General features: G+C 39.9%; 1 protein-coding gene across 21 annotated transcripts in view; it reads right to left on the bottom strand.

The window, feature by feature from the left end:
- Nucleotides 1-26,672, bottom strand: part of ANK2 (ankyrin 2) — a 223,374-nt gene that overhangs the window by 84,215 nt on the left and 112,487 nt on the right. For 15 of the 21 annotated variants that reach the window (XM_057428311.1, XM_057428318.1, XM_057428308.1 and 12 more), the window contains exons 6-18: nucleotides 25,348-25,533; nucleotides 24,887-24,910; nucleotides 23,591-23,689; nucleotides 22,688-22,786; nucleotides 14,638-14,736; nucleotides 12,362-12,559; nucleotides 9,269-9,367; nucleotides 9,003-9,101; nucleotides 6,379-6,477; nucleotides 5,532-5,729; nucleotides 2,964-3,062; nucleotides 2,393-2,491; nucleotides 1,272-1,469 (exon numbers count right to left, since the gene is read on the bottom strand). In XM_057428311.1, the coding sequence (XP_057284294.1) occupies nucleotides 1,272-1,469; nucleotides 2,393-2,491; nucleotides 2,964-3,062; nucleotides 5,532-5,729; nucleotides 6,379-6,477; nucleotides 9,003-9,101; nucleotides 9,269-9,367; nucleotides 12,362-12,559; nucleotides 14,638-14,736; nucleotides 22,688-22,786; nucleotides 23,591-23,689; nucleotides 24,887-24,910; nucleotides 25,348-25,533 (1,596 nt within the window). The remainder of the gene's footprint in view (nucleotides 1-1,271; nucleotides 1,470-2,392; nucleotides 2,492-2,963; nucleotides 3,063-5,531; nucleotides 5,730-6,378; nucleotides 6,478-9,002; nucleotides 9,102-9,268; nucleotides 9,368-12,361; nucleotides 12,560-14,637; nucleotides 14,737-22,687; nucleotides 22,787-23,590; nucleotides 23,690-24,886; nucleotides 24,911-25,347; nucleotides 25,534-26,672) is intronic. The other 6 variants (XM_057428314.1, XM_057428312.1, XM_057428321.1 and 3 more) reach the window with 3 other exon arrangements.

Below are 26,672 nucleotides of genomic sequence, written 5' to 3'. Positions count from 1 at the left end.
TAAACTTTCAGGCATCAGTGATCATGCGTGGATTTTATACAATAATGTCACTTGGGAAGCTGAGGAGCTCATTAATATATTAGGGAAGTACATTCGCTTCCCACTCCTCAGACAGGAAAGGAAAACTTAACAACTGCAAGCACAAGTCAGAGAGAAGAAAATAACTCCAAAAATAAATCCTATTCAAAGATGCCAAGGAAGTGGACACAGCTTTTAACTAAAAGCTCACTGTGATCATGCACAGAGCACTTGCCTGTGAACAAGGCAGGGAACAAATTCTGTAAGAGAAATGTAAATCACCTTCTTTCTCATTAGTTAAGTAGCATAACACAGTGAGAGACCTGAACCTTCTGACTTGTATGAACAAAAGCTGCAGACTTTTGACCTTAAGTAAGACTTACATATACGCCAGGATAAATCTAGTGACTTATAAATATCTACAGTAATGTGGTCTTTTTTTGAGGAATTTGTTTTCTATGAAAAACCTGTAACGTACAACCATAAAAAATAAATAGCAAAAAAAATTGGAAAGGTCCTCCATAGGATTTTTCTCCCTTGCTACTGTGCTAATAATGTTATTTTGTTATTTGCCAGATACTGTCAGTTTCTTCCACGTGGAAAGAAGGCCGAACGGTAAATGCATGAGGAAAAGCACCTTGCAAAAGCACTGAACTATTTTAGACTGCAGCTCTCTGGTATCTGATATATGTTCTGAAATCTGAGGGTTGGAACTAGATAATCTTTAAGGTCCCTCCAAACCCAAACCATTCTGTGAATGCATAAAATCTACCCATGGTCCCACAAACTCCCGAATTTTACATTCTTCTTGCTTTGCATCTAATGTAAAATTTCAGGAATATATGCAAAACACTTGAGAGACGGCAAGGTTGCAGTACCACAGAAATACTGCAGTTATGCCTTCCTGAAGGTTCAGAAACCATTTTCTCTTTGTCTGCCTTTCCTCTTCTAACTTCTCTACCAGAGAACGGTGTTGCATCATTTTCCTCTGGTCATGGCAAATAGCTGCAGCTCCTCCTGTGTGTTTCCCAGGGCAGCTATTAGACAGTATGAGTTAACTGGTCAATCCATCTGCCAGTCCTAGAGATCCTCTTCTCACTTTTAGTCACTCCTGTTGTCACTTCTGCAGACTCACAAATACATACACAAGGAAGTGAAGCTGAGTATTTCTGACAAGCTGACATTAATTCCTACACTGCACTTTGCATCTTACGATATAGTCCCATGAACAGTACTTTGTCTTCGGTTTGTACCTTTGTTGCCAGCTGGATATTGGATCCTTTCTCCAAAAGCAAGGTCACCATGTCAGTGTGACCTTCTTGGGAAGCCAGATGAAGCGGAGTGACTCCCTGCTTGGTCAAAATGTTGGTCTCAGCCCCATAGTTCAACAGAGTGGTCGCTACTTGCATCTGATTCTTCTTGGCAGCAATATGGAGAGGGGTGTATCCATTCTAGCACCAGTCAGGGAACAAAATGAGAATAAAGTTAACACCGCAACAGCCACACAACCTAAGAAGCCAGGCACCACAAAATAGTATTCTTTTATGTTACCTATTACTACTAGAGATGAGAATTCATTATATTTTCAAGGCCAGACATGGCCCACATGGCCCTTCTATTGCATTGCTTTCTCCGCCTGTCAGCATCTAAACCAGAACAAAGCCAGCCTTTGCTCGGGTGGGCAGGTCTGTTCAGCTGATACTTCAGACAACCCAGGGTTCGGCACCTATATTTTGAGTGACTTATGTTGTAAATATTCACTTTTGACTGATGAGCAATGTTCTCTGTGATGGGTGCACAGTCTTCGCTGCATTATGCTTTTTCAGAGCATGTGGGTAGCGGTGCGTTTCCATATGGAGTTTTGATATGTGTGTCAGTCATGGAACCAGCTAGGAACAGCAAGAGGGAGGGAGGAATGAGATTTTTTTTGATCGAATTAACTACTTGGCTGGGTTGGATGGGACTTGGAGAAACCTGGTCTAGTGGAATGTGTCCCTGCCTGTGGCAGGGGGCTGGAACTAGAGGTCTTCAAGGTCCCTTCCAACCCAAACAGTCTGTGATTCTATGATTTAGACAAAGCAGAAAGGTATTGATGGATCTTTCTGGCAACTTTCCCACCTTTAACTGTTTAAGAGCAGGCTTTGCAGGGAATGCTCTGAGTCACAGCAAACAGCCCCCCTTGGAGGTGTTCGTTTGGCAGGCCTGTGCACTTCTTTAAAACGGGATCTCTATCAAACTAACCTACTGAAACTGTCGCTTGTGGCTCTCCCCATGCACCACACCGGACACCGCAGCCCTGAGAGGCGCATTTAACCGAGGGGTACCGCGGGTGAGCGCTCGGCTTCCCTCAGATAGGCGGCACGAACACACTCACCTTGGCGGTCGCGTGTGGCGAAGCGCCCTTCTCCAGCAGCAGCAGCGCCACCTTCTGGTTGTCGTAATGGGCCGCGACGTGCAGGGGTGTGAGGCCGTTCTGTAAGGGCGGTTACGCCATTAGGCGGGAAAGGGGAGGGGGTGTGTGGGATGTTACGGAGCCGTTAGTTCCTGAGAGGAACCGGAAAGGGGGAGCGGAGGGGCGTTAATGCGGGAGAAGCGGTGAAGTGGGGTGAGTGTGGGCCGCAGGTCTCCCCAGAGCTAAGCAACTCCCACAGCATCAGAGCTGGTGAACTGCACCCCCCCCCCAGTTTATCCATTAGGATTTTGAGAGTTTGGGCAGCTCAGTGGAACTGGCACTTCCTGAGCCGCAGAAACGTGTCCACCCTCCTGCCAGGGATCTCACACACCCGGTTTTCACAACCTAACCCTCACCCTTTAGGGAACGTGACCCTCACACACAAAGCCAAGGCCACCACACAGCCTCTTTCTGTGTGCATGTTTCACACAGTTCTTCCCCAAGAAAGAATGCAAAATGCTGCTGATATTTTTCTCTCATTTCTCATTACTACCTTGCCAGCTGAGTCAGGAGAGGCACGACGCTGTAGCAGGAGCTTTGCCACTTCCAGACTCCCGTATTTGGCTGCCACATGCAATGGTGTGAATCCCTTCTGAAAAATTACAGGAAATAAAGAAGAGATGCTTGTGTTAAAGGTCAGGCTGACAGCTCTCTAAAAAAACTATGAAGACTAAGCACTCATTATTCCTATATTCCTACCACAAAGAATCAATAGCCGTACCTAGAAAGAGCATCATCTCTTGAAAGCACATTAAGAAGCGTAAAACAGAAGAAAATACTTTCCCTTGTGTTATTCTTCCCTACATACATGCAGTCAGGCTGGCAGACGCCCAGACATTTTCTCTGAAAGAGACTCTACTAGCAACATGCACTCTATTGTCTGCTGCGTGTGGGCAACAAAGGCACTTGTTCAAATTTCTACTCCAAACCAGATGGACTTTTTAGGTTCACATGATGACAGCTTCAGAAAGAATTTCCTGTATCGCTTGTTGCCAGCAACAATGAAACACCATCTAAATTCAGTGAGAAATGCTCCAAACTTTGTACTCCTACTGTAGAGGAAGTAAAATTATTTCTGTTTGGACCTTTGTATCCATACAGTCACCAAGTTCTGCTGCAGCCCCTAAACTGCAGCTAAAAAGTTCGCACCTGACTCAATGGCAGTGTTTTTGGCAACATCAAACATTGTCTTTTAAAGAGAGTTCTTTTCTATTTGTTTTAATAATGTTTGTCACTACAGCACAGGTGTAAGGTCTATGTCAAAACATGCTCTTTGTCTGTTCTTTTTAATTAAAAAAACAAACAAAACCCCAAACCCAACACGTTCATAAGGAAAATTCCTGGAGGCAAGACAGTAGGTGGCAGAATAAAATGCTGCCCTAACAGTAATTCCAGGGAACTACAATGATCTATTTTCCTGACACATAAGTGATACGTAATGTTATTATTTTTATTATCATTACAGATATGGACCTATTGGAGGAGTCCAGAAGAGGGCCACAGAGTTGCTCTGAGGGCTGGAGTATCTCTCCTGGGAAGACCGGCAGAGAGAGCTGGGCTTGTTCAGAATGGAGAAGACTCCAAGGACACCTTAGAGCAGCTTCCAGTGCCTAAAGAGGCTGACAAGAAAGCTGGAGAGGGGCTTTGTACAAGGTTATGTAGGATAGCACAAAGGGTAATGCCTTTGAACTGACAGAGGGGAGATTCAGATTAGACATTAGGAAGAAGTTATTCCCTGTGAGGGGGACGAGGCACTAGTACAGGCTGCAGAGAGATGTGGCTGCCCCATCCCTGGCAGTGTTCAAGGCCAGGTTGGATGGGACCTGGAGCAACCTGCTCTAGTGGAAGGTGTCCCTGCCCACGGGGGCTAGAACTGGGTGGTCTTCAAGGTCCCTTCCAACCCAAACCAGTCTATGGTTCTATGATTAACATCTTATTCCATTAATCCCACCTCAAAATAGTTTCTGTCAGGAATGTCAAACATTCCTGGTTCACTAATTTGTAGATGTTTGTAGAGAGATTTTTCTAGTGGACTACATCTTCTCCTATTCATAATTATAAAATGCTCCTGAAGTCCTAAAGCAGTTACCAAAAAGCAATATGGGAAATAAGGAAACTGTTTAGTGTATTTTTAGCCATTCTACTGTGATTTAACAGCTGGATAAAAGGAGAACAGCACACATTCCCACTAATCCATGGATCACAATTTGAAAATTGCTGGTTTAGTCTTCCAAACCCTGGAAGACACCCACTGTTCAAAAATGTTTTAGCTCCAGCTGTAAAACTGGGTGTACTTTCTCAAGACCTAAAACAATAGTGAGAATTAAGTGAGTCTCAATCACATGTGATAAATTTGGAAAACATGTCTTGGCACATAGTTCTGTTCACAGCTGTCTATTTTCTTACATGTTTATCACTTTGTTAGGAATGTATTGGTAGACATTTTTTGCTAATAAAACATGAACAGTTCTGCAGACTTGTTTCTTTATAATCCCAGACAAAATGGCCTGTTGTGTCATATGGCACCTCATTTATAGAAGCACTGGAGATAGATTCAGCATTATTTGTAGCTGGACAGATGCTGACTTCTATGTTTCAGGAACATTCCTTTCAGCTAGCAACACCAGAATTATTTTACTATTTAATTAAACAAAGTATTGAAGAATAAGCGGGCCCATTCATTTAAAAAAAAAAAAAAAAAAGAAAAAAACAAACAAAAAACAACTGTTAGGATGATAACAATCCTTTTTTTAAAAATTTTGTCCAAAAAAGCCATACCTGTAACACAATGGGAAAGAGAGAAGCAAGGTATTTGTGTACATTTTAAACCTGCTGGGGCCATATATTTATCATGATCTGCATTTGGCTCTACTGGGAACCAAATTCCCAACTTCAGAAGACAGCAAAATGTGAAAATCATTACTTCAGTCTAAAGGTCACTCCAGGATCACTGTTAAATAAGAATAAAAGACCCAAACACGTTCAACTTCTCAGTGTGAAAGTGCATTCCTCATGAAACAGGCATGCGCTGTGCTACTGGCATACAGACATTTTGTCTTACTTTGGTGGACATGGAGTGTGAGGCACCTGCCTCTAGGAGAACAGATGCAACATCAACTTGTCCCTCTCTGGCAGAGATGTGCAGTGGAGTGTAGCCATTAGTAGTTGCAGCATCAGGGTGGGCCATGTGCTGTAGCAGAAGCTGGACGATCTCCGTCTTTCCCAAGCGAGAAGCAATGTGCAGTGGAGTCTGTTCTTCCTACAACTCAAATCGAGTAGATAATTAGCATAGGTAGAACTTAACACATAGGTAGAACCCTTAACACAACATCGCTGTTTATCCCACAGATCCAGCTATGCATCTGTCTGGCAAAAATCATAGGAAGTAATGGCCCCAACTGATCACAGGATAATCCATACCTTGTAACATCATACTAAGCAATAAACTATGGGACGATATTTTCCAAATGAGCTCTCGCTCAGAGACTAGCTGGGCATCAGTCCACTTGTGAGAGGTGATAAGTGATAGCCTTTACTTTGCTTGTGGCAGGGAGCAGTCGGTGTGTTTTGTGTTATTTTTAACTTTTTTCCTTCCCCTACTAAACTGTCTTTATCTCAATCCAATAGATTTTCTTGTTTTCACCCTTCAGTTCTATCCCCCATCCCGCAGTAAGTGAATGACTGAGCACAACTGAGCTGCTGATAGGGTCAGCCCACCACATGCATTCTCTTTGGAAGATTTATGCATGAACAGGTTAATGTTTTCAGAACTGTTTCTGGGTGTGCTAAATACTGAATCAACAGGTTTAAAAAAAAAAAAAAATTTGCTCCTCCCTAGCTGCTCTGCTTCAGCAATGTTTCTGAGTACAAGAAAGCCAAAAAAAAACACATTTAAGCAGAACACCTACCCTGGCTCGGGCATCAACCAGGGCCCCATTTCTCAGGAGACAGCGAACAACTTCCACCTGCCCAGCACGTGCTGCCATGTGCAATGCAGTTTCTCCACGCTGCAGAAAAGCAAAACCATTTCAGTGTTCTAAACCTCCATGACAAAACAGAGCTCTGACAGTGTAAATTCCCCCCATGTCAACACATGCAGAGACCTGCCTTTCCATCAGCTGAGAACCTGGCTTCCGACCCTGGCTTATGGAAATTCTGCAGTCACACATGTTCCTCAGCTTTCTACGTAACAGTGCATCAGCTTGTGTGCTGTGCAGGAGAGAAGAGTATATCAAGCTTGTCTCTCTCAAGAGATTGCGAGGCATGTGACCCTCAAGATGGAAGGGGATATTTTTCCAGATGGTCTCTTCCTGCACACTGTGTGGAGCTGGAAGCATTAAAAGGCCTTGCAATGGCTTTGCACAACTGAGCCAGCATATGAAAATGTGTAAAATCTGTGCTCGGCAGCATGGCTCTGCCTGCAGGCTATAGAAAGCATCTTGTTTGGAAAAGCATGGAAAGTCTTTTGTAGCCCACAGAATTTGGAGGAGAATATGAAATTTTGCAAAGCTGACTGGAGTGATGTGGAATTTCAGATCAGGATAACGATGGCTACAGGATGATACACATTTACATCATTTACTTTTTGCACAGCTTTGCCAGGCAAAACTGGAATTGAGTATTTCTTGACAATGGAGTTTTTAGCTTAACTCTGCACTGTTCAACATTCTCCAGGATCACTGTCCTAAAGTGGACTAAAATAGTCCCTGTGCAGCTGGTACATTAGGCAGCGAGACAGTTCCACAACAAGGAGCTTTGCATTTATCTATATGTTATGACATAACACCCCTGGCAGTGTTCAAGGCCAGGCTGGACAGGACTTGGGCCAACCTGGTCTAGTGAAGGTGTCCCTGCCCATGGCAGGAAGACTGGAACTAGATAACTTCCAACACAAAGCAGGCTGTGATTCTACGACAACACAGCAGGATCGACTACTTCTTAGTGTTAATTGTTCCTTCTCCTTACTCTAGATCTGTTTTAAGGCTTTTACCCCTAGCACTACCAAGTTAAACTGCAGCTGGCACAATGAACACCCTGCTGTGTTCATTTCTCAAATGGACGAGATCGTTTGCAGCAGAATCAGCAATCATGTCTTTTTCTCCTTCATCTACACGTAGGAAAAGAAGCAGCCTGAGCTTGCCTACTAGTATGAACTGCTAATTTAAGCAAATCCTCTTCACCAGGAGTTGATTTATCTTGTCATTTTAAAATTAACATTGTATTAACAGTTGTGATTAGTCAGACAGCAACAAAAAAATCCCACAGCCCTAGCTACAAATTTTAAAAGAGAATGTCATTCATATAAACTTCATTACCTGAAGAATGATCTGTTTAAAATGCAAATAAGGTTTACATTTCACACACTATAAAGATCAAATTTCTGTAAAGACCCTTTTGTACTTGAATTAGCAATGCAGTTTAGTTTTTGGAAACAGTTAGCAATTCAATTGGGAACTCCAGCTTACCAAGTAAAACCCAAGACCCCTGTGTAGAATAAGTTGTAACATGTTAAACTGTGCATACAGATGTCTGGTAACACAATACGTTTAATTGCTTACAAGATGATTCCTTGTTGGCTTTCACATCATCAATAAATTTTTTATATAAAGATTATTACAAAGTATGAAAGCAATAAGAGACTTTGTCAAGGAAAGTCCATTCAAATGATTCAAGCAAACATCTCAGTGTGCTCAACATCTTTCCATATTAGATTTTTCTAATTGAGAGAAAACTCATGAGTCCACTACCTGGATTACTAGATTTTTGTTGGTTTGTTTTTGGAAACACTTATCTATAACCTTATTGTCTGGTAAAAAGCTGCTGTCAAAGGATAGGTGGTCATAAGTTGACTGACAAATTTGAACAGTAAGATACCTGTGAAATACAGCTCAGAAAACCATCATGTTCTTCTAGTTGTTGTTATTCTTGGTAACTAGGCTATTTTTGGTATCCAAACACTGATTTCTATGATAAGTCAGGTTCTGCATTTTGTGTTACCTCCCAAAGGTGACATATTCTAGATTTAAGCATGTTCTTTCAAAAGGCATCACTTCCTGGAATTTCCTGTGTGAGAGGAACATCTTGAATTTAGCATTTTTCCTTTTTGTTTAATTGTTAGAGTTTAAGTGTCTTATACCTTTTCACTGACACAAATGATGCAATTTCATGGCAGCCAGTAAAGCTATGCAAGTAGAAATTAGAGCCATTTAGGCTTAAATTTCATCCTTCAGAATGGAAACACAGTCTTCCCTGTGCCTTGGATTATATGATTTTGTGATGTATTTGATGAGCTTTGCCTGTTTCTAAGGGACACTCTGCCTACCCTAGAAGAATACATGAAACCACAGATGGCTTATAATGCATAGACAATTACCATTCCCCAGCTTCACTAAAGGTGCTGGAATAATTTGTCCTAAATGCAACAAAGTCATAAGGAATCATTAAAATGTGACTTTTGGTTGAGCTATAGGGTAGGCCAGATCCTTTTTGGAGGAAGTATTGCACAGATGATTCTAGTCAAAGCCATACTCACAATGTTAGTGACATCAGGAGAGGCTCCGTTCTGCAGCAGAAGGAGGACTATGTTCAAGTGGCCCATAAATGCAGCCACGTGTATTGGTGTGAGGCCAGACTGCAAAACAAAGCAAGAGCAGTTTTACTCCTCTGCACAGGCGTAGGGAAGGGGCTTCTTCTTTTAAATAAGACATAAGTGAAAGGCACAATAGGAGAGAGAAAAAGGAAAGCAAAAAGGGGAGAGAGAGAAGGAACGCTTCTTCAGGACATGAAACATTTTTCTACCTCTGTTATAGCCTGGATTGAAGCCCCATATTTCACCAGGAGTTCCATGACTTTGATGCGATTTTTCTTGCAGGCAATGTGCAGTGGAGTAAAACCATTCTGTGCAAAAGATAGTCATGTTAGTCAAAAACATGCAGCTACGCTTTTCACACAGCTCCATGCTGGTGCACTGGGAGCAGATGTGTTAGAGTACCAGAAGCATTTGTTCTTTAAGCACAACAGGTTATGAATTACAGACATTTCCCAGTAATCTGGGGCAGAAAAAAGCAGCAGTGCTGCTTTCTTCTCAGGCAATGGAGAGAAACTGAACTTCCACCTCCAAAAACCAAACACAGACATGACTGTTCTCATTTCCTAGTGTATGCATGCACACATGTATGTACGTGGTTCTGAAGGCTGTGCACATGTGTATGTGAGGATGACTTAAAGTGGTTCCCAAGTTTGCCTAATACAAGTAACATGTAAGAAATCATAGTGATCAGTTTGAATCACTTAGTGTCTTTGGAAACGTACAGAGCATATTTGATACCTCTCTAGGAAAGGGACAGAGTACTTCTGGATTGCACCTTACTTTGTCATTTTAGAATATCTTGTAATCCAGGCACCTTATTTATTGATTTTTACATTTATACATGCATTTACAGTACACTGTTTTCATGTTTGTGTGTGTGTGTGTGCACATTCTGTGAGGTATCTTAAATAAATGATCACTCCTTCAGCCATGGTTTCATGATACAGTGATCATTCTTGAAGTATCTGTGCCCCTTCTTCCTTTAATTCTGCCCTGCTGAGTCATGAAGCAAGGGTGCAGTCCTCATCCGGATTTAAAAATAAATGGGGCAGAGACAGGAATGAATTAGGAAAGGAACATCTTAAATCAGGAGTGCAACCTAGCATTTTGTACTGTGAGACAAGAATTTTAGTGTTGTGATTGCCATCAGTACACACTCATTTCTTTGGAGATGCTTATTCAGCAAGATTGGAGCCCAAATCAAAGTATAACTTCATTCATATTCTGAACTGCACTACAGGCTTTGACTTCAAGATTTTTCTATGTGCTATTATAGTTAATGCAGGTTAAGCATGTGCCTAAAGCTAAACAAATACATTATTCACCACATGTGAACATTTTAGTAAAAAGCACACGTAACATTTTGGATAATGCTGAAAAACTGCTGTATTTTCTAACGAAAAGGATCAGTGTTGCTAAACAATCAACTAGCAGTAAACAAAACTCATCAGTGAAATCTTGGCTTGTAGGAAGGGGCATGTGACATATTATTCTGCAGTCAGTTTCTGTTAAGGGAAATGTTAATTACTGGTTGATCTGAAAGTGCTTTAAAGCAGATACAAATTGAAAAAGCTAAGAACTCATATAATGCTTGTACCCTCAAATCATTTTGCAAATATTAACAATTTTTTTTAAACCTCGCTGAAAATGAATTATTTGTAAAATTTATTCCATCCCAGGACTCTATTGAATATTATTACTACTATTAGCCTTCTACAATTTCTAAAGAAGGAATCAAAAACATTAGCTATTTTACCTCCTGCACAGTATCTCTCAATGTATTTCTTAGGGGGGTTACAGTTTCAGAAGTTTCCATTTTTCCACTTTACTGCCTGAGCTGATTTCATTTCACTACTTCTACTTAAGTGAGGAACAGTTTGTTAGGGGAGAGGAGAAGGCAGAAAAAAAACACCCGTATCACTAATAGAAATTACAAGCATCATTTAATGTATTAAAAACTATAAACAAACCAGAGGTGACAAGTCCCTGATGTGAGAGGAAACTGGGGAGGGAAAACAGTCTGGAGGAAAGAGAGCAGAGAGATGGCAGCCTGAGGGTGTTCTCCTTTCATTTCAGGTGTTTCTCTGGGAGGAAGGGAGAGGAGGGAAGGAACAGGTGTATTTCTGGTTATGGAAGAAAAGAAAGACATGGGGGCTACCATATAACAGGGAAGGGGGGGTAGCTGAGGAAAGTACAGCTAAAGATAATGAGAAGACTGGCAAGAAAAACAGGGAAGGATGAAAACAACATCAAAAAAGGTCAAGTGAACATGATACTGAGAAAGACACAACAAGAAAAGCTAAGAAAAGGAAGGATTTGCAGGTATAGACAGGCTAAGAAAAATAAGACGGCAGAAGAAAATTGCGTCAACATACAAAGTCAGTTCCAAGGAAGTAAGGGAAGTAAGGGACAGGAGGAGCCTTCACAGTAAAACACAGGGTCATACTTAAGGCAAGAAGCTGGGGAAGACATCAGAGCAATGGAAGTTCTGTGGAGGCACTGAATACAGCAGGCAGTTGCAGACATCTTGCCATGCAGAAGTATGTCAACTGTTCAGTCTATTTCTTCTCCCCCTGCGCTGCCACCGACACCCCCCCCCCCCGCCCCGCCGACTGTAATATATTGGTACTGTAACTTTCATCCATCTAACAGTTCATAGAGAGATTTCCCATTAGTGAAAATTGGAATCTTGTATGGGTTGGGACAGATTAAAGACACTTGAAAGCTTCAGATGTTCCTGAAACCAAATAGGATGTTTTTCTCTCAGTTAGGGGACAGGGGTCTGATCAGTGAGTGAAAGGAATCATACTTGTTTTCCTGTAAGCATCAAAAGAACTGGTTTTTGAAAAGGAAGAAAAGTAGCACCTAACAGAGGGGAATGTCATAATTAGATAAATGCAGAAATATTAGCTTTTTATATTTTCTCTATGCCAATTAACTTACTGATTTGGGTGAAAGCTTAGAAATTATTTGTGTATCCTATCACATAGTATGGAAAACCAAACTATTAATGCAGTAAAATACCAATGCCTATGTTAGCAGCAACTAGAAATGGCTCTGATTTTAGGAACTCTATAAACTGCCAGGCTTGACACTACAGCCACTTCTCATGGGACATGTTCCCTGACTAGGCCTAGGTTACAAGATATAATAGTGGCAACCAGCAGGTGGGAGAACCTCTGTTGTAACTGCAACTATTTGAGGTTGTTGGGAGTTTGCTGATAATTCTAACTTCGCTTTACTGGTAAGAGCTACTCATCTGCCCTGGAAAACGTTACACAACACAGATGGGACAGGTTTACCAGAGCACGAGCATTGGGATTTGCTCTCTTGTCCAGAAGGAGTTTGGTGACACGATAGTGGCCACAGTGTGCAGCCACATGGAGGGCAGTCAGGTAATCCAGTGTGACATCGTCCACAGGAGCTTTGTGCTGCAAGAGGTGTTTGACGCACTCCACATGGTCCCCCTGGGCTGCCATGTGAAGGGGAGAGAGTCCATTCTGTGGCAAAAGAAAACAGAACAGTAACTTCCAGTAACTCTCAGATTGTGGCACATATTAGAAGGATGCCATTATGAGTTTGCAGAATCCCCCTCTCACCAAACCAGAGACACATCTCAACAGACTGGAAGAAAAGATGGAAAAAAAAAAAAAAAGCTATAGCCACCCTTTCATTCCAGTAAATACAGACAAATTTAGAGGAACATTATATAATTAACTAAAAATCTGAATTTAATCAAAGCAGAAGAATCTAAGGGCCTTGCCTCATGATTTAATAAAACATACCTTAACCTTTAAAGACAGTTTTGGGGATACTCATTTTAACACTAAGACACAGATTCCATGCTAATTAGAGGAAAAGGTCCTACTTACCCATCATGTTTACTAAGGAGCTTTTTCTTTTTTTTTCCTTCAAGTGTACAATGAAAAAATTAATTATATTGAAAAACCCAATCCATGAACTGCTGGGAAATGATACTTTCAACCACCACCATAGTTGGACCTTTTATTCAAACCATAACACTTGAAGGGCAGTGGAAGCAGAACCTTTGTAGCCCTGTCTGGCTTTAATACATCTTTTTGTAAATATGGAAGTCCATGGAAGGTAAACAATTAAAAGGTAAGAGAATTATTGCTACTAATATGTAAAAATAGTTTTAGTATTTGTATATTTATCTGTCTCCAGTTTGTAACCATCTGTTTGAGTTGGAGGAAGTTGCATTTAAATCTAATTTCATTGGACATGCAATAAGGGACATAAAAATTACTGCACACCTAAAGATAGATTGTAACATATAGACTTGAACAGATAACTGACTTGGTGTGCTCAAACTGACTCTTTGAGCACAAACTCAAACACTGATTCAAACAGGTATGCTCACTTCAAAGGAGAGAATTATTCACTAGTGCAGTTCTGCTCTGCTCAGTCCTCAACACAGTGGGGAGGTCCAGATGCTGCCACAGGAATGCTGGTAGTTTGTCCTCACCAGCAACATCTGCCTTTGAATAACAACATCTGGGAATCCTGCCTAGAGAGTGCACAATATATGTGGCAGGGTCTGTTCTTCTGAGCCTCACTGCCTCTTAGTGAAGTGAGGGTGCTGACACATGAAATTCACCTTCTCCCACCAAAGGAATCAGTGAAACGATGAAGAATCTTTCCCTTACAATTCCTATCTCCCTGTGGACCCCTCCTCCATAAACAGATGACGTGGGCTAGTTGGTGCTATTAAGGATGAATAGCTTGAGCACATCCTTATTTGATAGGCTTGCAACCCAGAAATAACACCTCCTGAAGATTATCAAGAGAACTATCCTGAGGCTCCAATAAGGATAACTATGGATCACAATCCACTAAGTGCCCTTGTTTGAGCAATAGGATGAGGGAGTGGGGTCCAGTAAACAGTACAACAGTCTTTAAAGCGTTATTTGTTTAGCCCTCCTGATCTTCCAGGGGACCACAAGCATGTCATTACAATACTCTATTCCACTGGTTTACAACTAATGATAAGAATTGTCTGTCAGGCACTCTGAAGTGCTCTCAGTGGGGCTCACTCTTACCCTACAAGTATCTTCCACTGATTAGTTTGACTAAAGTGACAGCATTTGTAGGAAACAATCCTAGACATCTGCTTTTCAGAAACCATTAAGAACATACTAAAATAATTTTCCAACTCTGAAATAGTCCATGAAAACAATTAGGAGAAGCTGCAAGCCAAAGGTCCTAGTTAGCTTAGAGGAAAGATTGGAAATCTATACCAGGAATTGTCCACCAGGAGTGACTGACCCGCCTTTCTCATCTAAGAAAGCTCTTAAGAGGCAATAAAAGCAAAGCGCTTGCTGTAGCACTGTATACCATGTGTTTAGTATGATGTTACAGAGAGGGGCAAAGAAGTGTATAATGTTTCATGTATTTGGAAATTATGTAACAAAACCTTAATCTGGATCATTCTACCCATTAATACATTTCCTTTGGGAGAATAGGAATGTTCCTGTCATCTTCCTTGTCCTTTCAGTGACATTAAAAATGCTGTGGAAAGTTACATAGACCTGTTAACATATTCTAGCAAGACGCACACCTTGGTCCGTGCAAGCAGCGGGGCACCGCGTTCCAGGAGCAGCTCCACAACTTGGTCATGTCCACTTCTTGCAGCACAGTGGAGTGGAGTGAGTCCATCCTTAAAGTAAAAGGAGGGAAAACAAATGAGCACATCCCCAACTGTCCATCCTAGCACTCTGAGGAACACTGTTCCAGGAATGCAGCCCCACAAGCATGTGAAAAAGCTCTTTTTTTTGACTCCTAACTGAAGCTGGCTCCTCAACATGAAGTTTCATCCCTGTTGTTCCTTGCACCAGTAAAAGTCACTCTAAGGTTACAGTTTCAGAGGGAAGCCCTACTATGTGCTGAAATCTCTTACCAAAGAGGATAATGGAAGCATGAATTGCCTCCTCCCCTCCTTCTCCTCTGCACAGCTTTGAGATTGTATTGCCTCTCCCTGGAAAATATATGCTGGGCCAAAGATGCTCCATTAACCAACACTTGTCCTTTTGATTGCATTTGGTGCAGGGATGAAACAAAAAATGTTCATACTAAAAAATTTATTCTAGAATATTTTTATTTCTTTTTTAACAGGCAGCAGAACAAAGAAAATTTCAAAACAGAGAAAGAGAAAAACAAACAGAACAAATCCTTTTGTTTCTGAGATTGAGTGGTGAACAAGAAGCTAACAATTCCCTGCTAAAATTGCTCTGAGACCACCAACTCCACAATATTTTTTCCATTGTGGAACACTACCCTATACTGAAAGGCTACTCGGTATGATCACAGCAGTGGTAGCAAAATAAGCGTCAATGAAACATTTTGATTGGAGAGTACATTCTAGGTAATTCTGCCACAGTTTACACTTTATGCAGAAAAATACAACAAAAATAAGGCAAGTAAAATGGTTGCAAAAAAAAATTGTTCTGAATGACAAAGAAAATGCTCAAAATACAGAAACCCACATTTTCATCTCCTTAGACCTTGATCTTGTTCAAGCATGTACTCAGAGAAGTCAATACTCATTCATAGAGATAGGTTTATAAAGGTGAAGTAGTAATAGTTTTTAAACACAAGAAAAGCCTTCTCCTTTTGAGACACATTGCCCATGTCAGATGAGGGAGATACTATCATTCTAGGGTGCTTTCTGAAGAATCCAGTAACAGGACAATTAAAAGATGAACATATTGATCAGACTTTATTACTTAGAGGTTAAATAAGTAGCAAAAAAAATGGCCCTAAGTATGAGCTAGTGACCTACATAGCTTCATACACAGATGTACTGTTTGATTTGCTGGAGTTTGGAGGAAGTCTATGTCACTACATTATTACTTGCACTACTATAATCTTTAAATTAAAAGTAGCTCTAGACTGCACAGTGCCATCACAATTGTAACACCATTCACGCTATGCAAACCTAACCTTCTGACACTCTGCAAAAGGTAGTTCCAAGAACCAGATCCTCAGTTTCAAAAGCACAGAGCACCTTTCTGAATTGGCAGTGCAACAAAGCTCCTAAAAGTCTGCAGGGAGGACTTCTTCTCTGTTATCTATGTTCCCAGTGAGTTTTCAGAACCACTGAAAGGGCTGGGTGTGCCTTGATTGATACTCACTATCATAGAGGTAAAGTCATCACTAAATCCCATGGAAGCTTTCAATGAAATTCAACAGATGCAAGATCAAATCTGCCAACAGAATTCAAGGTTGCTCAGCACCTGGCCAACTGGGTCAATGAAAGGGAATTTTTTCTGTGCTGAAGCTTCAAAGAGCCCCAAATCAAGTCTTTATATGCACAACTGAGGTCTATTTTCATCTTGCTGCCAGAGGCATTCATAAACATAATTCCCGCTAGCATTCTTAAGGGGAGAATATACCCCAAAATGTATTTCTAGGCAAGATATTTGAGATTTCTGTCCAGTTTCTGACCTTTTGTGCTCTACATTTTTAATCAATGTGGGAGGTTCACTTTCCCTACCTGCATAGTCACTTTCATGTTATTTGATTTAATAGTACAGAAATAGAAAGGAAGAATTGTGTGAACCCTTCAGAAAAACAGGACAAATCCCCAGAGGAAGAAATCAGAATTAAAGCACAAGGCAAAAAGCACATTCACAAGGAAGACCTCCACAAGGAAGTCTAGCTACAATAGAAATAAGAACTAAATCATTAGAAATCATAATTTCTCCTCTGTCCTTACAATTCTCTCTAAAACAAGGGACAAAAAATTGCTGTGTATCCTATTCTATCCTTTCATAGCTTTTATAAATGCATCATCATTTACTGTCTGTGCACTTCTCAGCAGGAGCATGAAGCAAAATGCCTTGCATCTTTCCATATAGCCCTCTTCTTTTCCCTCTTTCTGCCCTGGGGAAAATATTTCTATATTTAATAGTTTAGATTTGATTTTTGCTCATATATTTTCTTCAAAGATGAGACAAATTGCAAAGACAGAGCTGTTGTAGTAGAAGGATTAGTACATAACACAATGAGCACAAACTGACATTAGCCACTATTAGGAGACACACTGGTGCACCAAGTAAGTCCTCTTCTGCACCGTTATCCACCTGCAATAAACCTCAGTGCTCTGAAATCTATTGAAGGAATTTGCCTATGCACTTCTTTAATCATTCCATGGCTAACTGGTACATCACAAAAATTGAAGAACACATACTGAACAAAATATCAAACACATCATTTGACAGGACATACAACACCGGGCCAAAGAGACACAGACTTGGAAGTACAGATAATCGATATTCCATAAACACAAAGGCTGCCATGCTGGGAGAAAAGGAATTCAGCAATTTTCTATTTTAAGAAGCCCAATATTTATCTCCTCATCCCAAGGAGTACATAATGGAGATAAATGGAATTAAATGTTTTCATCTGGCAAATGACATCCTGCACTGGGTGTTCTGTCTTGCACATGTGGTACTCTGCTGGTTCATGCTTTGCAATGTAACCAGTGGCTGGATGACTGTTAGATATGACACTACAACCCCCTCTGTGTGTGTGGAAGCCACCAAATTCCATCTCTCATAATTTCCTCTTAAATGGCTTTCAAAATAGAAGGTAAATTTTTTTCCTTGAAAATCAATCCCTGGTAATATTTTAATCAAAGATAAATGAAGATAGATGACTGGGTATTTTCACAGTGATTAAAATACTTTACTTCAGCTTTCCAGAGAGACTGAGATAATAAGAAGCTATGCTTACAAGAGATTCTTAATGGGAAATCATGTGGGCAGCGTCTCAGTAGAGGGGCAGCTGCACACACTGGTGCTTATTCGAATGAAGGCCGATAGCACATGAACATCAAAGCCCAAATTATCAAAGAATTCTTCTAAACTGCAGCCACATATTCTCATTTTTGTAAGGGTAAACAAACTGTTTACAGTATTCTGTACGTTGGACATGCAAAATTGTCTGAATTGTCTCCACAAATAAAGGCCTTTTCTTTCCTTCATTTTTCATTACTACTAAATCTCTTCTCTTTAAAAATGAACAAGGCAAGGCTCCCTCTTGCTCAAAGCTCTCAGAGTCTTGGCAGAATTAAACACGCTTTAAAGCATTCCTCCAGGTCTGCCATCCAAAGTACAAATTTAAAACACAGCAAAAAATATATCACATATTTGCTTAAGTCTGAAGATACTAACTTAAATCATTCTAAATAACTATCTATATAGCTTGCTTAGATATTCTGCACATCTTTTCCTTCTTCCTTGTAAACTTTGTATGAATTCACTACATTTTTAATAGCAAATATCTTCATTGTGATTAGGTATTTATAATTTGACATTGCTTTAGAAATGGCAAGAACTGCAAATGAAATATTAGTGCTCTGTGCATGCATATAGACTCAGAGAAAATGTCACAGCAGCATTACTGCAGAAAAAAAAAATACTGTAAATGTAGCACAGTGCCAAGTGAGGATTAGGATCCTGCTACAATGGCTTTAAGGCAGGAAACTCACTGCTATGTGGAAAGAGCAGAGTGCAGGGCCTGTTTTGTTAGGATGCTTACATACAAAAGGAGACATGATTACAAACAAATCTCAGGAGGTTCCCAGAAAGAGTGTTAAGGGACATTCACTTCAGCACATTCACCAGAAAAAAAACAACTCCACCAACACCAAAACAACAACAAAAAAAAAATCTGAGTTCCACACCCCCACCACCCCCCCCCCAACTCCTTCCTTTTCCCATCTCTATGACCAACCTTCTACTTCTTTCAGCTCCAGCTGAGCTGAAAGCTGAGCTCCTTTCTTTTTCAGGGCCCTTCTCCAACCCAACTGGCACAGCAGACTTTGTTCCCACCATTACCACATCTACTACCCTCTCCAGGTCCAGCTGCCACACTCCAGGCACACAATATGTGTACTTTCCCCACACAATAAGCTTTCATTCCAAGACTAGATGCTCTGTTTCATTCTAGGGATTTTTTTACAACTGTAAATATTCTGGACAAGAACCTGTGAGAGGAGCCTAAAGAGAAGTCCCAGAGCAAGAAAAATTTCATTTCAATGTTTGCAAGAGTCAATAGAAAGAACACAAAATTTGTGACAACTTCAGCATCTGAGACAGGTGAACATGCTCCTCACCCCCTTCTAAGCGTGTTTGCATAGACCACAAAAGTGGAAATACCAGTAAGGTAGCAAAGGCCTGTGAATACACTGTATTTCAAAAGTAAAAAATCATGCAAATCTGAAAAAGCCTCACATTCTTGTTTTGTTGTTTTTTTTTTCCTATACAATTTATATAGAGAAATGATAAAAATACAGATATTACAAAAACTGCATTCAAAAAGAATACACCTAAATAGTAACATTTCAATGCCCTTTCAATTACCCTTAAATAGTAACATTTCAATGTCCTGCAAACCCTTACTGTTACTACTCTACTATATACTTTATTTTTTTTAATAGAAACATCTATATTTTGGCCATGCTGAAACTGCTCTGCCTTAAATGCTTAAAATAATTCTCCCTGTAATAATCCTTATAATGGTTCTGGAAGGCTGTAAATCCTTTCCTCCTCTCAAAGTGAGAGTTGGTAATTGCCACATTTCTCTTGACCACATCACCTACATTTAATCATAAATTGAGCTTTCCACCATCTTTTGGAGATGTTGCTTTAAAGAACAAGTTCCTGATTCCTGACCACAGCCTGTGGCTAAATATAACTGGTGTAGATACGGAGTTTCCATTTTTGCTGTAGATACAGCATAAAAGAGAAATGAAATTTCACATTTAAAAAGCTTATCTAGTAGCTAGTTGAGGAAAATGGTAAAAATTGCCAAAAAAAAGGAATTAAATATTATTTTAAAATAAGTGCAGCAAGCAGATTTAGTAGCGAGTCTACATCTTCACACTCTACTGAGAAATGCAATAAAATTTCAGCAAATACAGAAAAAATAAAAATACGTAATTCCTGCAATAAGCAGGGCTTTCCTTTGACATGCAACATTAACTATGGAGCAGTAGGACACATGCATAACTCCCTCCCTTTGAAGAGGGAGTAATTTTAAAATTTTTATCTTTTTTTTTTTTTTGACAACATGGGCTCCTGATGGATCATTCCAATGGAACACTTCCAAACACAGAAGGATTTCACAGATCAGTTCAGCGAAACTGAGGCTCATCTAAAATCTGTTGAAATAAGGTTTTGCATCTTAATTTATGCATCATCAGATGGCATGTGATGAAGCAAGTTAAAATTAAGCTGAATGAAAGCAATGAGTACTTTTTTAACCACAGAGCTTATTTTGATTTGGCAATGGAGACCAAGAATAAAAGCACAAGCTATCTGACAATGAAAGATCCCAGTAGTATATTTAATTCCACCCTTTTCTGTTTTTACTGGAATAATGCAGGTGTTCCTCAGAAGAAATGAAAAAGTGAGTATGGAAAGGCGAGCATGTTAGTACCGAGATGGAGGAGGCCTTTAACATACAAAACACAAGTATGCATGGCATGCAACACCCAACCTACCTCTTCCATACCCTACATACTCACGGCCATAGCAAAGCACACAAAGCATGCGGACAAAGCCAAGGGAAAAGAAAAAGACACTGAGACGGTATAAACAGCTGGCATGAAGACAAGATCACGCCACAGAGATGCTGACGGCAAAACCAAAGCTCTGGAATCTTCCCCCCTGTCAAGTACAGACAGACAATCACCACCATGTGCCTTTGAGCAGGAAGAAGGCATAGGATGAAAGCAAGAGGAAGCTGCTGAGTCTGTTTAAACTGGGATATGTGTGTGCTTTAGGATACCTTCACGGGTTTTCACAGTTTTCTTTGTGCTGATAGTTTTTGAGCTAATGTAGCAGCTGATAAAGGGCAGGAAGCCAAGACAATGAGAAAACTCTAAAATTAGCACCATCCACCTAAACTGGGCAAATTCCTATTCTTCCAGTTTCATTCACAACTGCACACCAATCTTTGCGGGTAAGCGGAGAAGGGAATACACCTTGACCTCTCAAAATCCAACACATCCTTTATAATCACCTGTGCCAGCTTGTCTGAAGCAAGTAACTAAATACTGAACAGGAAATAAGTGAATTCAATACTCTCATTCCACAGGCCAAATGGGCCATTCCTGTATGACTGCTCTGCTTATGAGTATGCGGAATACCCTGAATGCAGTGTGTTACTACCCTTTCAAGCCTCTTTACCGTAAGCTTTTAGGCACCTATTGTGAAAAATTTGACCAGGGATGATTTGTTGCACACCTTCATGAGAAGCAGAACTTAGCATCATCTTTACAGTTTTAAATAGGCAGAACTTTGTAGTTTAAAAAAAAAAAAAAAAATTTAAAAGACAAGAGAGACGTCATTTCATAAATAAGCAGAAATCAAAATCATAATCACATACAGAGTTCCACAATAATCACAACCGTCTTCCTATCTTATCAAGCAACAAATGGCTGGTGTAATTAATATCAAAGTGACTGCAGAGGCTGAATCAACCAGAAAGGTAGTTGACTGCAATATCCTCTACCTTTCTACTTTGTTAAACAAAACCTCTTACATCCAGCTCTAAACTCTCTGTTCTAAAATACTCTCTATTACTTGGAGACACAATTTTGCAGATCAGTAATTAAAGAACAGCAGCTTGCAAGAACAAGTCTTGTGTAGTTCAGTCCACATAACTGACTCCAATACCCCATTTGAAATAATTAACTCTGCCCATATAAATTGATGGCTTTTTCTTTTGTCCTGGTTGATTGCGAAATCATCCATAAATAGAGAATACAGTATCAATGTGGCACTTCAACAAGACAGCTGGAAGAGTCACCTCATTCTCTGCAGTCAGTTAGTTAGAAGAGGCGAGTGGCTGCTGGCACAGAGCAGGTTACTTGTTCCCACTCTTCAATATTGACTCTTCAATAAAGAGTGACTGGCAGCCCACTACAGCAGTTTTCATAAGGCATGCTATGACTGACACACATATTGAGGAGTCTGGGGGATGAAAGGCTTAGCTGAGTGCAGTCCTTCCACTTCCCACTGCTGTGCAGCACACATGTTCTCATGTCACCTGAAGCTCGACCCATCAACAGGCTTATTTCCTCAGAATGATCAGTTTCATCACATTTTTACTTCTATCATGTAGGTACATTATACAGAGACTAAAACAAATAGTATTTCTGTCTCCTGTTGCCACCAATGTCTGTCATTCCTTAAGCAGAAAGCAGTCTACACAAAACAAATAATCTGAAAACTAAAGGTAGGATTCCAAATTAAAAGAAAAAAAAAAATCTTTATAAATTATTTTTTGGAGTGGCAATTTATATTTTGTTCATGTTTCAAAAAGTGTACACTTGTGAGGATCAATTTTTAACATTTCTGGAGCTGTGTTAAGCTGAACTTTTGGGGTTTGAGTCATTTATAACAGTCACATCTAAAGTCTCACTTTCAGAACAGGGAACAAGACACAATTACTGAGGTTGAATTCCTAGCAATGAATTGTCATGTTCCCAGTCTCTGGCTTAAAAAACAACAAGGAAAAAAAACAATCCCACCAAGCAAATAATCCCAATCCATTCCCAAAAAGGGACAAAATCATATTCAGGGAATAGAAAGACTCACCCTGGTTTTGGCATCGATCTGCCCTCCACGATCCAACAAGAGTTTCACCATGTTTGTGTTTCCCCTTTTAGAAGCCACATGTAGTGGGGTGATTCCATTCTACACCATGAAAAGAACAAACAATGAGCAGGATGAATTTGAAGGCATATAATGGTGGTGAATTTGTGTTCAGATCACAGAAGATGAGACCATCACATTGTAGAGAATAAACAAAAAATATGCATGAGCATCAGAGCTAGGCATACACTACAGAGTTAGTAATTCCTTCCTAAGCAAAATTTGCTTGGGTTTTTTTAATAAACAAAGCAGCACATCTGCCAAAGCAGTGAACATCACAGTCCCAGGGTCAGACAAATAGACAAACATATATCAGAGTTCCAATGAGTCAATATTCACAAAACACTGATGCATTTAAATCATCGCAACATACACAGGGTACACAAATGCGCGACTCCTACATGAAGGAACTTTCCCAGTGTAATGCCAACAGCATAAAGGAGTAGGTCCTGTTTAGGGTGAAAGTCCTCACAAACGTTTGTATGTGAAAATAAAGTAGTATAGTAAATACTTAATATTGAAAAAGCCAATAAATCCTCATCTATTTCTGGAGGACGCCTAACTGACAGAAAAGCTGAAGTGAGTTGGCACATTCTGAGAATATCAGTTTTATGGAGCTAGTCAAAGGAACCTGCTTCCTTCAACTGGGAATACTGGTTGCTACTCAACTCCCAGGGTCCCTGGTGCATTGCACTGAGGCAACCTTAAAGAATTACTAGAAAAAAAAAGACATCTTTTAACACAACAGAACAGAACTTCATTACTTTACTGCTCACTTACTCTTGACTCAGAATTATACAAAGAGACACTCCCACTTTCATAGTAAGAAAAGAAAGAACTCCATACCCTTGCTGTGAAATCAACTGCAGCTCCTCGGTTTAGCAGCAGTGTTGCCACATTGACATTTCCATAGTGCGCAGCTATGTGCAAAGGTGTAAAGCCACTCTACAGAGGGAAAGAGCGCTCATTATAGAAATAATTTTATACAAGACAATTGGCTTCACTAGAACTGGATTTTAAAAGCTGCTGGTAAACAGATAGCGCCAATTTTACCCAGTTCAGCTGTAACATAGCACAGTCTTTCAGGCAGACAGTACAGTTCTCACATGAGAGGTTATCAAAAGTGCTTCATTCCCCACATCAGTCTGCTGAATCAGTGCTCAATAAAGTAGTTTTCATCACAGAAATTATATATGAGACATTATTATTATATTAGGCATTATTATATATATTAGCCATTCTTAAAGAAAATAAAGGAAGTTTCCTTATTACAATCTGGAAGCAACATGGGTCTTTTGGGCTGCATCTGTTTACTGGTTTTGGATAAATGACAGCAGAAGTTGTTGGGACTCTTATTTTGCTGCTCTTAGAATTAGAAACATTGACAAGATATTTCCTTCATTATTTTTCTTTTTTTTTAAAAAAAGCAGCAGTTATTCAGTATGTAAAACAAGAATTTGGTGTACATGAGAAACATGTACATTATAAGAATATAAATAACAGTATAAGAATCTTAATTATTTATACTTGTACACAATTTGGATCTCAAGTGATCTGGAGAAGCCTTGCCATCTTTACATCAGAAAAAAACATTCCAGAATCTGTATGAGAAATGTAATATCATCTTTGGTAGCTAAACTGTGATTATGTGCTATCCCTTAAAGATTTTTCAAATCTTTATTGAAAATATCTTACTAAGAACAATGGCAAAAGCAAGCATATGCTCTGAACAAGTTTCTTCCTTGGAAGATCTGATTATATTTATTATTGTAAAAGAAGGCAAATGAATATTACCATTATTCTGGCTGAGCCAGACACCTTAATTTAGTTACACTAAAAGAGTGCATTTTCATAATTACTGAAATAGAGCTAGAAAAGCATCTTTGTCCCCTCAGCTCCATTACTTGCTTCACACTTCCCTGAACTCATGTGAATTCTCAAAAGTTTACTTCAATAGTGACAGAAATAAATGCTAAGACAAAGGATGAGTAAAAACAGGTTTGCTGAGCCACATACCTCTATGCATTTAAAAAGAGCCATATCTTCACTTTTAGTGCTAAATAATAAAGAAATACTGCTAGAGGGCAGAGAAGATAATTATAAGTAACAGAAAGAGTAATTAAAAATTTTGGATCTCGGTACCTCAGTTGTCCTATTCACCATCATCTGATGCAGCATGGTTTGGGAAAAAGAGGAACAATATTAAAGACTGGCTGCAAAATGAAGAACAATGTTGCTTTCTGAAATGAGTTATGCTGTTAATTATGGGAAAAGCAATTCAAGCATGCATTAACTTTATACAACCTATGTTCCCATGGGCAACAAACCAGTACCCTATTTAATAGGGAAGCAGTGCTTCCACTTCCTTTCCAGTGTCTTCTGGTTTACGAGAAAGCTGGTTACCAAAAAAAAATGGGAGGAGTAACTAAGAAGCAGAAAAAGTAAGTAGTTTGCAATTGCTGTGTAGCTAAACACCAGTGATACTGGTCAAGCAACTTGTATTTCCCCACAGAAGAAACTACCTTTAACCATTAAGGTGAAGGCAGTCAAGTTTCTTGCCCATCGGCACTTAGCTGCATGACTCTAGGGCAGCACCCCGTTACCTTGGACTGCACATCAGCATTATGGTCATTCTGCAGCAAGAGCGCTGCTGACTTGGTGTCATCTTTCCTAGCAGCAATATGCAGAGCAGGTAATCTCACTTTCCCCTTGGTGTCATTTTCCAGAAGGATGGCCACTGCCTGGTTGTGTCCTTGTTGCAGTGCAACAGCGAGAGGAGTGAAACCATCCTGGTAGAGAAGGAAACAAGGTGTGCTCAGTAAGGTGAAGGATGTGCAAGTTCAGTGATTTGCATAGTGCTGTTCACACACAAACATTTGGTAAGCACCTTACCAGCTGTCTTCTACCTCTGCACCACTGTCTCAAGTGAAATGACACTGGAGGCCCAATATTTTAAGCCAGACAGGATTTCAAACATGTCAGAAGCACACTTTTCCACTTCAAAGTAGTCTTTTTTTTTAATCAAGTTCAAGCAAAGGATCATTCTACAGTACCCCTAATTACTTCCTATCTTAAAACAGGCCACAAAATATATTTTTATCAATATTTTTGTAAGGATTACTGAGCACTGAACAAAGTAGATGCAAAAAATATCCAGGGAACCTGTTTCTGAATATCTCACGTCTCTGCAAAAAGAATCGCTTTGGCTGCATTCCCTGCTGTTTCCCATTCTAAGTTATACATGGACTATGAGTCAAGAAAGCCAGGTCATGTTTAGAAATTTAGTCTAATTTGAAGCAGGAAAACATTAAATTATTTGTACTTTTTTTTTGGGGGGGGAAAAACAAAATCAGAAAAATCTCTCTGCTTTTCAGTCATGGTTTCATCTTGGTTTCAAAGTTATTTTCAAATTGTCTTGCTTCTCTACATATGCCCCAAATTGCCAGTGTTTTAAAACATGTCACACAAACACAACTTGCTATTTCAGCTCAAGTACTGCCTGCTTTTGTATCTTAGGAACAACTGAAGAGTTGATTATAGCCAGAAAGTGAGAAAACTGGTTTGGATACACTGTAAAAGGCACAGGAACGAGACAGAATTAATTTGGAATAGGAAAATGAAAGATGATAAAATAATAAAGGACAAGTTAGGAAGGAATGAGAGGTAACATATGCTGAAAGAAACATCTGAAGAATTGCCAAAGCAATTTTTCCCTTTAGTAATCTAATAACATTCACTCCCTTTGGTGTAGAACTCTGGGTAGGTGCATTGCAACAGCGATACTACCATGGTTTCTTTCTGTAACAGAGATTAAATTCTGTACAGTGAATTAAAAAAGGGTGAACAGCTGACAAAACAGCTGAACTGTAAAGATAATTCTGAGATTGGGGCTACATTAGGTGTCGAAATGGCTTAATGCATTTGCCTT

The sequence above is a fragment of the Pezoporus wallicus genome, unplaced genomic scaffold (genome assembly GCF_028554395.1).
Source record: "Pezoporus wallicus isolate ANWC-B61680 ecotype Strahan unplaced genomic scaffold, APGP_CSIRO_Pwel_v1 contig_6312, whole genome shotgun sequence".
NCBI lineage: Eukaryota > Metazoa > Chordata > Aves > Psittaciformes > Psittacidae > Pezoporus > Pezoporus wallicus.
This window is presented reverse-complemented; position numbering and strand designations above follow the sequence as displayed.